The following is a 15000-nucleotide window of genomic DNA, read 5'->3' as shown; positions in this document are numbered from 1 at the left end:
AACTGCTCATGGTGCCCGAGGTCATAATCGTTTGTCACAGTTGTGGTCGTGGAAGATTGCGTTGCCTTTTTGTCCCTATCAGAAACATCATCTTGATATTCGTAGTAATCGTAATACAAATATTCGTCTCCATTATAAGTGGCGTTATGATTGTGGTTGGCGAGGAACTCTTCAGGTGAGAAGGGAGGGACCATGGCATTCCCGTTCACGGCCTTGTACAGGTCTATAACAGAAGGGGTTTTTTCGTCGATGCGGAAGCGTTTTCCTGGAGGAAGGTCCTTGTTGAGCTCCCGAAGGCCCTGTTCGATGGCGTCCAAGAGCCTAGGTCCTTCCTCCACGTCGAAAAGTTCGATCTCGATGTCATCGTTTTCTACAGAGACTTTTTTCTCCTCTAATCCTGTTAGGAAAAAGATGGTTTCAGGTTAATGGGCATACTTGGCTTTTGGCACTTTAACACTCCTTTATGCAGTTTACAAGACTTTCTTGTTTTCTAAATGCTGTGATAATGTCCATTTGACAATTAACGCAGAATAGGCTGAGATTGTAAACACTGACCTGGACTGTGTTGAACCTGAGCTTGTGGCTCCTCGGAACTAAACATAGATATAAGTTTTATATATATATATATATATATATATATATATATATATATATATATATATATATATATATATATATATATATATATATAATAGTCCTGGTTTGTGTTTAATCTGAGCTTGTGGCTCATCCAATCTAACTATAGATATAATAAAGCTTCTTTGTAAACACTAACCTGGTCTGTGTTGAACCTGAGCTTGTGGTTTCTCGCTTCTCGGATCTAACCCAAAGTATAAGAGAGTTTCTTTGTAAACACTGACCTGGTCTGTGTTGAGCATGAGCTTGTGGTTTCTCGCTTCTCGGATCTAACCCTTAGTATAAGAAAGTTTCTTTGTAAACACTGACCTGGTGTGTGTTGAACCTGAGCTTGTCGTTTCTCGCTTCTCGGATCTAACCCTAAGTTTAAGAAAGTTTCTTCGTAAACACTGACCTGGTGTGTGTTGAACCTGACTTGTCGTTTCTCGCTTCTCGGATCTAACCCTAAGTTTAAGAAAGTTTCTTCGTAAACACTGACCTGGTGTGTGTTGAACCTGAGCTTGTCGTTTCTCGCTTCTCGGATCTAACCCTAAGTATAAGAAAGTTTCTTCGTAAACACTGACCTGGTGTGTGTTGAACCTGAGCTTGTCGTTTCTCGCTTCTCGGATCTAACCCTAAGTTTAAGAAAGTTTCTTCGTAAACACTGACCTGGTGTGTGTTGAACCTGAGCTTGTCGTTTCTCGCTTCTCGGATCTAACCCTAAGTTTAAGAAAGTTTCTTCGTAAACACTGACCTGGTGTGTGTTGAACCTGAGCTTGTCGTTTCTCGCTTCTCGGATCTAACCCTAAGTATAAGAAAGTTTCTTCGTAAACACTGACCTGGTGTGTGTTGAACCTGAGCTTGTCGTTTCTCGCTTCTCGGATCTAACCCTAAGTATAAGAAAGTTTCTTTGTAAACACTGACCTGGTCTGTGTTGAACCTGAGCTTGTGGCTTCTCGGATCTAACCCTAGCCATGAGAGCTTTGTAAATGTCAAGAGGACTTAATTGGCCCGTTAGCGGGATCTCCAACGACACAGCTCCAGTTCGACCGGAAAAACCACCACTGCCTCCATTCCTCCTGAAATGGAAAATATTTTTTGTGAGGTAAAAGCTTAACTAATCAAGTTCAGGTATCCTGTTAAACGAATTAGTTTATCTTCATTAACCTACAAATGAGTTATTGTAGTTGATACATTTATATCATTTTGTATTTTGAAAATAATTGAGTACGTATGTAAAAGATGAATACATCAATATATGATCAATATAATAGCTAGTTTATCAACATACAAGCGAAAACTCTACACTTACCCATTGGTATTAAATTTGGATGGTGTCTTTGAGAACAAATTAAGATGCAAAATGATTTCATGTTTATTTGCGTCGTCTTCTTGTGTAAAGCGTCCATTATTATCATCAAAGTTATAGCGATCTCTTCCATCATTACCTTGGTTGTAAGCATTGTTGCTGCTTCCTTGATGGTCATTATACCCATCATATTGGTTCTGCCCTGTCCCGTACCTGTCATTGTCAAAGGAAATACTGGTCTGGAATGGTTTGGAGCCAGGTGAGCTTGGTGAGACTTCCATAGGATAAACGTCCAGCATAATGTTGAAAGGACGAGATTTGCCAGAACTGGGGCTGTGTGAATTTGATCCTGGGTTTTTATCCGCACCAAAATTGTTACCACCACTGTTGAATGTGTTACCACCGTTGCTGTAACCGTTACCACCACTGTTGTAATTATTGCCACCATTATTGTAATGGCTGCCACCACTATTGTGATTACTCCCACCGTTGTTATAACTGTTACCCCCACTATTGAAATTGTTTTCCCCACTATTATAATTGTTACCTCCATTGCCATAATTGTTTCCACTGTTGAAGTTGTTTCCCCCACTGGTGTAAATGCTGCTGCCTTGATTGGGGTTGTTGTGTAAGTTAACGCTGTTTCCACTATTGCTAGGGTTATTCCCATAATTGTTCCTGTTTCCATTATTAAAATTATTCCCACCATTGTTATAGTTACCACCACTATCAAATGTATCGCCACCATTGTCATACCCAGACACTCCACCACCTCCAAATGTGATATGGGTGTTACCTTGATGTCCGCCTCCACCATAATTGTTTCCACTTCCCGGACTATTGTGTATAGATACTGGGTCATTTCCAAATGAAATAGGACCCTCTGAATTATCATATTCGTTGATTGTGACCCCAAATATATCCTCCCCGATTATGTGATTTTGGTCTCCGATTGTGAAGTCACCATTAGGCCCATAAGTGACTTGGCCATCGATCCCTCCATTTCCATTTTGTTGGATTTTCTCTCGCTCTTTCATGAATTTGATTATGTCCTGGATACTGGTAGAATCTTTCGGGTACTGAAAGTCCTTAGGTGGTTTCGGCATAGGCCTGGGAGGTGGCGGCGGTCGTCTTGGAACAATGGGCATTCCAGGGGGCGGTGGAATGGGTGGTAACCGGTACCTGTATCGAGGAAATGGTCGTGGGAGTGGTCCGGATGATCTCGATTTTGGAAGCAACCGAGGTCGTAGACGTGAGTCATTCTGGGGCAACGGGGGAGGATTTGGAGTGCTCTCACGACGGGCAAGCGGACCAAAGTGGCTTGGAATACCACCGCTGCTCATTCTTCCTGTTGATCCCGAACTGCTGAAAGGCGGTGGAGTCCCCGAACGGCGCTTCAGGATCTCGAATAAAGACGACCAGATCTCGCTGTTAGAGTTACTATTACTTGGAGGGATTCCTGCATTGATTGGCAAATTCATCCTGTTCGGACCATTTGTTGGATTACCTATGCTTAGGCCATTTCCATTCGAAATTCTACTTCCACCTTGGCTATTACCATTATTTGGCATAAATGTGTTTCCATTGCTTGGGATATTATTGGTGAATCTATTAACACCGGTTTGGAAGTTTCCGTTGTTAGGATTGTGTAAAGGATTTGCACCATTGGGATTGTTGTTTCCAAATCCATTATTGAATCCACCATTTAAATTACTATTTCCACTAGCAATGGGAAACCTGTTTAAACTTCCATGGTTTTGATTATGATCGTGACCATTTCCATTTATAAAATGATTTCCACTATTTCCATTTCCTTGGAAAGGGTCCCTATTATTCATTAAACCACCCTGTGAATTGTGTTGGACATTAGGAATATTCATATGCCCTGGAATATTTATATTCCCGGGAATACTGGGATTCGGAACAGGATTAGACAAAGGAGGTAATGGTAGAATGGAACCAGGGAAGCGATTTCTGACGTTATTTTGGTTCATCTGTTGTAACTGTGGATTCGACAAAACTTTAGGAATACTTGGAGGCATCCCTGGGATGTTTCCAACAGGTGGAATAGCTACAGACGGCGCCCTTTGATGTATAGGAGGGATGGAGATACGAGGACCTCCTCTGCTAGGAAGAGGATGATGCAGAAGAGGAGGCATCGGCCGGTTTGGTCCAAGATTGAGCTGTGACATGCGATTGGGATTCATTCCTCCGTTTAGGTTCATTCCACCACCACCAGGCATGATCATGACGGGGACAAAGAAAGGCTTCGTATTAGATGAATGTTTCTCTTCCTTATCATCCTTTTCCTCTTCTTCTTCATCCTCCTCTTCCTCTTCCTCATTGTTCAGTGGAACAGGAATATATGCTATATAAGAACGCCCCTCTGCATCCTTGTCTGTCGTCCCATTGGCTGGAGACAAAATACCAATTTCGCTTTCAGCATCGTAATAACTATATCTCTCGTCGTCATTTTCAACGTATGTTTCGTCGTAGTCTTTTCTTGAGAGTACAAGTTCACCATTTCCAGCTTCAGGTTTATCAGTAACAAGGTCTGCCGACTGAAGTCCTGTTATGTCAACGGTCAAATTTGGGAGTTCAATTTTGATATCTCGGTTTCCATCCTTTGTATCTTGACTGAGAATTTCTTCCTTTTCATATTCAAAATTAAAGATGTCCAAAGGCGTTGACTCTCCTAAGATTGTAGCGATGATCACGTAAAACTGCAAGGGAAATATTTAGTCAGATATCCGTTTAGGAGCTTACATAAGATATGAAAAAATTTATATATCTCACGATTTTTTAGAAGCAATTTCATTTAAGAAAACTTTACATAGCATAAACTGAAAATAAGCAATGCCCTAATATTAAACATATTACAGCAATATTTGCTATTTCTTTTTATTATAGCTTTAAAATAGCGTTTTTATCAATCAGTGATCGTTTTCACTGCAACGCTTACCACTAAAATTAGTCCCATTGCAATGAGGAACCCCGAGACCACTTTGGCAGCTTTGCAAACCCTCTCCTGAAATGTCTTCTCCTTTAGATTAAAGTCATCGCCATCCACGTATGTCTCGCTCCTTTCTACGACTCTTCTTCTGTTTTCCCTATTTTCTTCATCCTCGCTACTTGCCCTGTCTACTATGAGACGGGTGACACTGCTCTCTTCTACATCCCTGAAGAAGAAGAAGATTCACTGTTAAAAAAGACGTAATCTTAATCAGAAATTGTACGTAAAAATATACTGTTCTCAGCCGTATTTCAGTAAAGTACCGGCGACCGTAATTTTCCCTTATTTGTTATTATCTCTTACAGATTGGTGACATAATATCACTCCTTAACTTCAATATTATTATTATTATTATTATTATTATTATTATTATTATTATTATTATTATTATTATTATTATTATTACTTGTCAAACCACAACCCTGTTGGAAAAGCAGGATGCTGCAAGCCCAATGACTCCAACAGGGAAAATAGCCCAGTGAGGAAAGGAAACAAGGAAATAAGAGAAGTAATTAACAATTAAAGTAAGATATTTTAAGAACAGTAACAACATTAAAATAAATATTTCATATACATACTATAAAAACTTTAACAAAATAAGAGGAAGATAAATAATATAGAATAGTGTGCCCAAGTGTACCCTCAAGCAAGAGAACTCTACCCCAAGACAGTGGAAGAACATGGTACAGAGGCTATGGGACTATCCAAGATTAGAGAACGATGGTTTGATTTTAGCGTGTCCTTCTCTTAGAAGAGCTGCTTATCATAGCTAAAGAGTTTCTTCCACCCTCACCAAGAGGAAAGTAGCTACTGAACAATTACAGTGTAGTAGTTAACCCCTTGAGAGAAGAATTGTTTGGTAATCTCAGTATTGTCAGGTGTATGAAGACAGAGGAGAATATGTAAAGAATAGGCCAGACTATTCAGTGTATGTGTAGGCAGAAGGAAAATGAACCGTAACCAATGTAGTACTGTCTGGCCAGTCAAAGGACCCAATAATTATTTAGCGGTAGTATCTCAACGGGAGGCTGATGCCCTGACCATCCTACTAACTACCGTTTTTAAAATGGTAGAAATCCTGGAATAAATGTTGATAGGCATTTACAGTTTCTGTACAGCAAATTTTTAAGTGTGATAAAATCAACAGATAAGGTATTTTCTTCAAATGCAAGCAATGTATCTAAACAAAAATATTATTGTCAGCATTATTTAGAAAATAAAACTTCTTTAAACCCCTAAATTCTGCTGAAAAATTAATAGCACAAATAATCTATGCAGAAAGTAAGGATGAAAATGTTGAAATTTCTATAAGCATTCGTTCCAAGTTAAGTGATAATTATAATGATATATATAGGAATCATATCAAGACGAATTCTACTTGGTAAATTGTTAAAATTATCATTCCAAAGTGTTTGAGGATATGAACTAACATAATATTACTTTACTTAGAGTAAAAACTGCATCAAGAAATACTAGGGAAATGATTATTATAATTAAGCATTCTAATTACAAAGGAAAGATTTAAAATAGATAATACAGCTAACAAATGAACTTAAAAGAAATATATTCTCCATTTTACAGTTAAATTTATGATTGCATAAAGTTTTTTAAGTTTTTAATCCCACAAATCACACTTAGCTATGTCGCTGACCCAAAATTGACTCTATCCCTTTAATAAATTATGTAAAATATTATTCATAAAACCACCGAAAGCTAATTTTGATTATTATTACTTTTCAATAGCAATTGGATCAGAAAAATAATATAATTGAATATTTCAATTAAGGAAATGTTTTATAAAGTTAGAATATCTTGAACATTTGCTACTTTAAAACAAAATTTGTATGCAAAACAAAACAAGTTTGATTAGAACCTTCACTAAAAGAATAATCATTGTTAAAAAGATAGTAAGAGTGGCAATGCAAAATTGACTGGCTTGTCACCTGGGGTCAGTAGATATATATATATATATATATATATATATATATATATATATATATATATATATATATATATATGTGTGTGTGTGTGTGTGTGTGTGTGTGTGTGTGTGTGTGTGTGTGTGTGTGCTGTACATCTTAAATATAAAATAACATAAGATTCTGGCTACAAGTAAAATGTACTAATTCCTTTATCTTGTCGCACCTGCGTTCTTTCTGATTTAAAGATTATTATTATTATTATTATTATTATTATTATTATTATTATTATTATTATTAACCAAGCTACAATCCTGGTTGGAAAATCAGAAAGCTATAAGCCCAAGGGTTCCAACATACCTCAGTAACGAAAGAAATTAAGGAGATCGTAAATAATCTATATATTAACAATAACAAAAAATATAAAACGTTTTAAAATCAGTAACAAAATTAAAATAGATAAGTCATATATAAACTATAAAACGATATTATCCACTGAACCATACCTATGTCTACGGTGAGCATAAGTGGAGGTTGAGTATGTGGCAACAGTGGAGCATGTGGCAAGAGTCGACGAGGCCTGCTGAGGAGGAACTCTCGAAGTCCTGGCAACATGTCTGGAAGGACTTCTACCCCTGTTGTGGCGGCAAGTAGGAGACCTGGCGTGTCTCCTGACGGGGCTATGCGAGTGGTTTCTCCGTCTCTGTCTCCTCTCAGGGGAAGCTTGGGATCTGGACCTTCTATGCGGTGTTCTAGAATGTTGCTTTGGTGCTCTTGAAGTTGGCATTCTGATTACGCTTTGCTATCAATCATCGATAGTCATACTGCAATCAGGAAGAAAATTGTTGTATGATAACCAATAATACAATAGAAATATACGAAACAGTGTATTATGAAATTCTAAATATATAATGCTAGATGTAGGCTATATTGTTTAACACAAAATATTATGTTTTTAGTATTAAATCTGTCTCATGAATAATATTCCTCATCAAAGACGTAACTTAAAAAGATTGCTAGTTCCTCGTTAGTCATCTTATTTACTTTCTTCATACTCGAAAGAAAGTAGGTCTATAAAAGGGAACATAGAACATAGAAGCATCTCTACGGTCTTTTTCCCTGTATATAGTCCTGTTCGTGCTATTACTGTTGTCATATTATCACTTTCCTTTTAAAGATTAATCATTACTTCTCTTCCTTTTTATTCTCTAATGCACTCATTTCTCTATTAGAGCCCTGGCACTCATAGGCCTATCAGTATGCGCCTCCACTTAGGATTGCAGTTTGGCTAATAATAATAATAATAATAATAATAATAATAATAATAATAATAAAGGATGTTTACGTATTTCGGTCTTTCGAGATTATTTTCTTGCAACATTACCTTTTTTTTCATTTTATTTCCAAACCATTGCGCAGTCAAAAATGTAGGTCATCAGCAATGCAAAATATACACTTTCCTTTTGATAATTTCCAAACAATCCATTACCCGATGATGAAGCGCATCACCAAACAAAAAGTATAATGTATAAGTGATCTCAAATGTTCCAGAACAAATGGCAACCGTTTACAAACAATAACGCCGATCCAGAAATACCAACAACATGACAGCTCAGTGATCACGGGATCCAGGTTAATCGTTTTCTCTTGAATTGAATGTTGATGGATCGATCGTGCAGCAATTTATTTGTCATGTTGGAGATTCTAATAATGGGTTATACTCAAAATCCATTACCAATGAAGAAGAGGAAAACACATTAGCCGTGATTCTTTACCGTTCGTTTTGAAGATGGATTTGCAATATGGTGTAATAATCCCCCCCCCCCCCTCTCTCTCTCTCTCTCTCTCTCTCTCTCTCTCTCTCTCTCTCTCTATGACTATGAAATCATTGTTAGATATCAAACTCAACTCTCTAAAGTATTGTCCTTTTAGCTTGCAATGTGAGTCGGTTTGAGTTGGGTCTAGAATTGTATTCGAACTGCCTCTGGTCACCTGACTAACGTGTCTGCTTGAGAAAACCCTTTATCTTTTTGCCATTAATTGTATTTTGCTCTTTTCTTTCGCTTGTTAAATATGAAAGAGGCCCCCCCCTCTCTCTCTCTCTCTCTCTCTCTCTCTCTCTCTCTCTCTCTCTCTCTCTCTCTCTCTCTCTCTCAAACACCAAATTATGAATGTTTTTTTTTTTATTAAGCCTACTTACTAGTCTCCCCATGTCATTTCGATGATGCTTGGTTTAAATTTCAAGACAGTCTTTATTTAATTTTCATCACTTAGCTAATTGCGAAAGGAATTATCTGTTTAATGAATGCTTTTCTTGTTAACGATTCTCTTTATGTTCCACACTTACACTATAATAATAATAATAATAATAATAATAATAATAATAATAATAATAATAATAATAATGTTATAACATTGAATGTAAAAATTCCTAACAAACGTTTTGTATTGTGAGCAGCCAAGAATGATAACATTTGTCGCAAGCAATTGGTTGTTTTCTCAGCCAATCAGCGCACAGGACCATCAACCAATCAGTCAATGTTTACGTCATCAGTCTTCATCCTTCCCGCCGTGTGTGTTGAAACTTGCTACCTACATACATCATAATTTGTGTTTTTATCGCAAGTATAATGCTGAATTAAGACTCTTTAATATAACCGTAATGGAGCTTAAGCATCAGAGGTCTGTTGTTGTCCGTAAGGACGTAAAGAAGTTTACTGTTTAACCACAAAGCAGCGGAGAAAAAAAGTTTGCCTATGTCCAAGGAAGTTGCTCATGACGCCATGCCAATCACGAACTTGGTGGTAATGTTACTATTACTCCTTTGATAGATATAATATGACAACAGCCCTGGCAGTGATGCCATAGGTTTAGTCTCACCACAGACCAACAAAACAAGTGGTCTTACTAAAGAAAGGATTGTAGTATTTTATGGAATGTTCACTGGGATTCGAATAGGTGTTATGGACGCCGGAGAAGGGAATGTCGATTATCCTATTGCTGTGATTTTGAATGAGGATATAGAGTATAGGCCCATGAATGAGGATAAATGGTAGTGAAGGGACGTTTTGAAGGAAATTAGGACGCTTATAGGCAGTATTTCATGGGAAAAACCGATTATTCTATTATGTAAGTTTTGTTAGCAGTGTTTTCGTCACAGACAATATTATTAGTGTTACTACATATAGTGTGGTGGAGGCCGGAGGGAAGGACAGTTGGAGATGATGATGTGATGGAGGAGCGATAGGTTTGTGAATTGTGATGTGAGTACCAGCAGTGTTATGGTGAGAGGGGAGGGAAGGGTGTGGGAATTCATGACTAGTAATAGAGGAAGAAGAAAGGCAAGGAAACAATTCACCTGGGAAAGCTCTGCTGTGAAGAAAACCAATAATTTTGCTGAGGAACATGGCAGGTGCCATAGTAATATGTAGTGTCGAAAAGGGAAATGGAAACCAAGTGCAGTGATGGGTATTGTGATATTGTTGGTAGGGAACGCTGCCGAGCGATTTATCTTATGAGTATGGGGCTCTGGTGGCTATCGCTTGCATACCTCTTAAGTTGCATTGAAAAACAGCGAATCTTTGCAACAACGAAAGGGAAGTTTTTTTTTGTTTATTATGATTATTATACAGTACAGTGTTTAAAGACATAATAAAAATATTCAGTTGTAGGGAACCTTTACAGCCCTGGGTAGTGGAAGAATGATGCATTTAATTATATGGTTATCATTTACTAATTACTAGCCAAGCAACAACCCTAGTTGGTGAAGCAAGATGCTATAAGCCCAAGGGCTCCAATAGGGAAAATAGCCCAGTGAGGAAAGGAAATAAATAAATGATGAGAATAAATTAACAATATATCATTCTAAAAACAGTAACAGTGTCCAAACAGATATGTCCTAAATATGTTGTTTGCTGACATAGATCCTTTTACCATCATTTTCTGCATGGATTTACAGGTCTTACATTCCCCTAGTCTATCTGTGGGGAAGACTTATAAAAAAAAATTACATGTTCACTCATAACTTAAAAAAAAGGGCAAAACCACGTTTTTATGGCCTGATTGATCAGCACTTAGAGGACCAGCAAATATAAACAGCTGCTTCTTATTATACCTCTTGATATTATGAATTCACGTGACCTCTCTAGTGATAAAAACAAGCTCAGTGACATTGAATACCTTACAGGATAATGTATTGGTATGTGATGATGTAATGTGGCTAGGGGATCTGATTGCAAATCAGCATGCAATGTTAATGCCAACCAATGGATTTTTGGAAGAGTATGAAGAGGTCAGGGTCATCCTTAGTTACTCAAATCGTGCCCCCCCCCCTCCCCGATGGCTTAAAGCGAAAAAGGACTATGTATAATGGGTGACTATACAAAACCATAGGTTCTACGCTCTTGCAGGACTTCCCTCATTTTTAAGGTAAATGCAAGGTTTTTTTTGTGTTTTGTTGTTTTTTGTACATCTATATTTCCCATTATTACATACCTCTGTCAACGCAGATGAGAGTGGATTATGTTTTCACTCACGTTTGTCTATTTGCCCGTTTGTCTGTTTGTTTGTGAACAACTTGCTGGCCACAATTTTACTCATGGAGTAGTGAAATTTTCAGGGATTAATTGTTATGTTGAAACGTGGAAGTAATTCAATATTGAAAGTCCTAAGTCAAAGGTCAATGTCAAGGTTCAGCAAAAGGTCAACTGAATTTACTAACCTTATCCCCAAGATCGCACGTGGTTGTCACACTTTACTTCAAATACGCCTACGGTCTTGATGGATTCTGGGAATGGCAAGCTGGTTTCGGGAAATAAGCTGCCGTATTGGAGGTCTGCGTTCTTGGAGTGCTTTTCTAGTTTACTATCATATTAATTGAAAATAAGTATAAAAATATACACTAAAATTATTATGTTACCGATGCAATTGCACACGCTCCATTATCATACATGCGCTAACAAAAAAGTTTTCAGCACATTTCAAAAATGCAATCTTCAAAAACATAATCTTAAAAAGCTAAAACATGACTAAACAACTTGCGCAATATTTATTGGTTCAAGAAAAATAAGAAAAAAAAAACGTAAAAAATAACATTTGCCTATTGCGACTTTTAAAATATGTCAAATTTTAAAAACATGAAGATTTTTTTTTCTTCCAGAATCACCGATTTTATTTTTATAATATTAACGATACTTTTTTTTTATTTTTGAAAAATAATGTTGCTATCGCAAAAAGTAACTCTAAATTAACTCGTAATATCATATTTTGTTTTTATTTTTTTTTCCTCCCAGAAAAGCATAGCCCCATAAATGAGACAGATTTTGCTTCATAGTGCAACAATAATCACGAAAAATATCTTTAAATAGGATTGATATATCGCTGTTGGAAAAGAGTGAACTTTCAAATGCGATTTCTGACGTTATTTGAATTTTCTTTTTTAATTGCAAAAGCCTAACTTACGAAATACTGTAGAAGTTAACGTCCAATTTGTTCGAGTTTCATTTTTTCTAAAATCTAAATAATTGTTGCAATATTGCATCTGTAATGACTCCGATCTCACCAGCAAATATTCTAGGTAGTAGGTTGGCCAGGGCACCAGCCACCTATTGAGATACTACCGCTAGAGAGGTATGGGGTCTTTTGGCTGGCCAGACAGTACTACATTAGATCCTTCTCTCTGGTTACGGTTCATTTTCCCTTTGCCTACATACACACTGAATAATCTGGCCTATTCTTTACATATTCTCCACTGTCCTCATACACCTCACAACACAGATTATCGAACAATTCTTCTTCACTCAAGGGGTTACTGCACTGTAATTGTTCAAAGGCTACTTTCCTCTTGGTAAGGATAGAAGAGACTCTCTTATGGTAAGCAGCTCTTCTAGGAGAAGGACACTCCAAAATGAAACCACTGTTCTCTAGTCTTGGGTAGTGCCATAGCCTCTGTACCATGGCCTTCCACTGTCTTGGGTTAGAGTTCTCTTGCTTGAGGGTACACTCGAGCACACACTCCTATCTTATTTCTCTTTCTCTTGTTTTGTTAAAGATTTTATAGTTTATATAGGAGATATTTATTGTTGTTACTCTTCTTAAAATATTTCATTTTCCTTTTTTCCTCTCCTCACTGAGCTATTTTCCCTGTTGGAGCCCCTGGGTTTATAGCATCCTGCTTTTCCAACCAGGGTTGTAGCTTAGTAAGTAAGTTAGTAATAATAATAATAATGATAATAATAATAATGATAATAATAATAATTTTCCAGACGAAATTTTTTTCCAATCCTTGGTTGCCACCGATATCATTGAAACAATCATTTAGATTTTAGAGAAATAAATGAAACTCGAAAAAAAAAAACTGATTCAAGTAACCTAAATCACTTCAAAGCAAATCCCAAAAGCACAACTGACTATGACTAGAATTGCAAGTATAACTTGTACCCGGATGTAGGTAACAGTAAATCTCTCTCTAAAGTTTTAAGTAACTGTAAAAAGTTATTCTTCTTAGACGGAAGCTAATGTTCCGAAGAGAGATCGAAAATGTTATATTCCTCTGGGAAACTGTGACTTCATCAGCTGTTGGGTGATGGCATCTGTTTGGGGAAAATAATTGTTCATTTCTTTTGGTAGTAGGTTGGCCAGGGCACCAGCCACCCGTTCAGATGCTACCGCTAGAGAGTTTTAGGGTCTTTTGACTAGCCAGAAGGTACTACATTGGATCCTTCTCTCTGGTTATGGTTCATTTTCCCTTTGCCTACACACACACTGAATAGTCTGGCCTCTTCTTTACACATTCTCCTCTGTCCTCATAGCCTACACCTGACAACACAGATTACCAAACAATTCTTCACTCATGGGGTTACTGCACTAATTGTTCAGTGGCCACTTCCCTCTTGGTAAGGGTAGAAGAGACACTTTAGGTATGGTAAGCAGCTCTTCTAGGAGGACACTCCAAAATCAAACCATTGTTCTCTAGTCTTGGATAGTGCCATAGCCTTTGTACTATGGTCTTCCACTATCTTGGGCTAGTGTTCTCTTGCTTGAGGGTACGCTCGAGCACACTATTCTGTTTTATTTCTCTTCCTCTTGTTTTGTTGAAGTTTTTATAGTTTATATCGGAGATATTTATTTTGATGTTACTCTTCTTAAAATAATATATTTTCCTTTTTTCCTTTCCTCACTGGGCTGTTTTCCCGGTTGGAGCCTCGGGGCTTATAGCATCCTGCTTTTCCAACTAGGGTTGTAGCTTAGCAATTAATAATGATAATAATAATAATAATAATAATAATAATAATTAGTTTCCTACTGATTGAATGGAGAGCTTCGGCGAGCAATATGTGCGCATGGTGTGCACACGGCATCTGATGTAGCTCCGACCTATCTGGTTGATTTGACAGTAATGTTTATAGACGAGGGAAAACGTTCTCTCTCTCTCTCTCTCTCTCTCTCTCTCTCTCTCTCTCTCTCTCTCTCTCTCTCTCTCTCTCTCTCGCGGAAAATTACAGTAAACTTGAAGACATTCGATGTACATAGCCTACGGGAAACATCCTTGCCTGGCGACCTGCTGGGCGGGAGTTCGAGGTATACTCAAGTATGATTATTTCTTGTGAAACCTCACCATTTTTATGAGCAAAAGATGGGGGTTTAGGTGAACCCATATGTCTACCTGTTGAGTCATCAGCAGCCATTGCTTCGACCTCCCTGGTCCTAGCTTGGGTGGAGAGGGGTCTTTGGTGCTGGTCATATGTGTGTATGGTTAGTTTCTAGAGTATTGTTACTGTCCCTTCACCTCTGCCATTCATGAGTGACCTTTAAATATTCAATGGCACTCATTTAGAGTTTCACTTAAGCATCACAAATAACGAGAAGAAATAAAATTAACAACGAACAAAACGTAGTAATTGTTATCATTATGATTTGAATAATGAATAATGCAACCGGTAAATAAAAGAGAAAGAAAATATACAGACTCGGTTAATCATATGATAAAATTCAAATTTGAATACAAAACCAAAGAGAAAGATCAAAATGGCTCTCAACTGAGTTAACATTGTAAGATACCATTTCTTTTCCAACTAGGGTTGTAGCTTGGCTAATAATAATAATAATAATAATAATAATAATAATAATAATAATAATAATAGTTC

The 15000-nt window shown here is 37.3% G+C and overlaps 1 protein-coding gene across 1 annotated transcript in view; it reads right to left on the bottom strand.

Annotated features, from left to right (window-relative positions):
* The window catches only part of LOC137655875 (homeobox protein 2-like), a 45545-nt gene that overhangs the window by 1043 nt on the left and 29502 nt on the right, over window positions 1-15000 (bottom strand). Inside the window, exons 2-6 of the mRNA XM_068390083.1 lie at window positions 7363-7680; window positions 4887-5103; window positions 1928-4647; window positions 1540-1694; window positions 1-397 (exon numbers count right to left, since the gene is read on the bottom strand). The exon at window positions 1-397 is cut by the window's left edge and continues 1043 nt beyond it. Coding sequence (XP_068246184.1) covers window positions 1-397; window positions 1540-1694; window positions 1928-4647; window positions 4887-5103; window positions 7363-7643 — 3770 coding nt within the window. The 5' untranslated portion in view covers window positions 7644-7680. The remainder of the gene's footprint in view (window positions 398-1539; window positions 1695-1927; window positions 4648-4886; window positions 5104-7362; window positions 7681-15000) is intronic.

This window comes from Palaemon carinicauda, chromosome 16 (genome assembly GCF_036898095.1).
Source record: "Palaemon carinicauda isolate YSFRI2023 chromosome 16, ASM3689809v2, whole genome shotgun sequence".
Lineage (NCBI taxonomy): Eukaryota > Metazoa > Arthropoda > Malacostraca > Decapoda > Palaemonidae > Palaemon > Palaemon carinicauda.
Note: the sequence above shows the minus strand (reverse complement) of the source record. Positions and strands in the feature narration are given on the sequence as shown.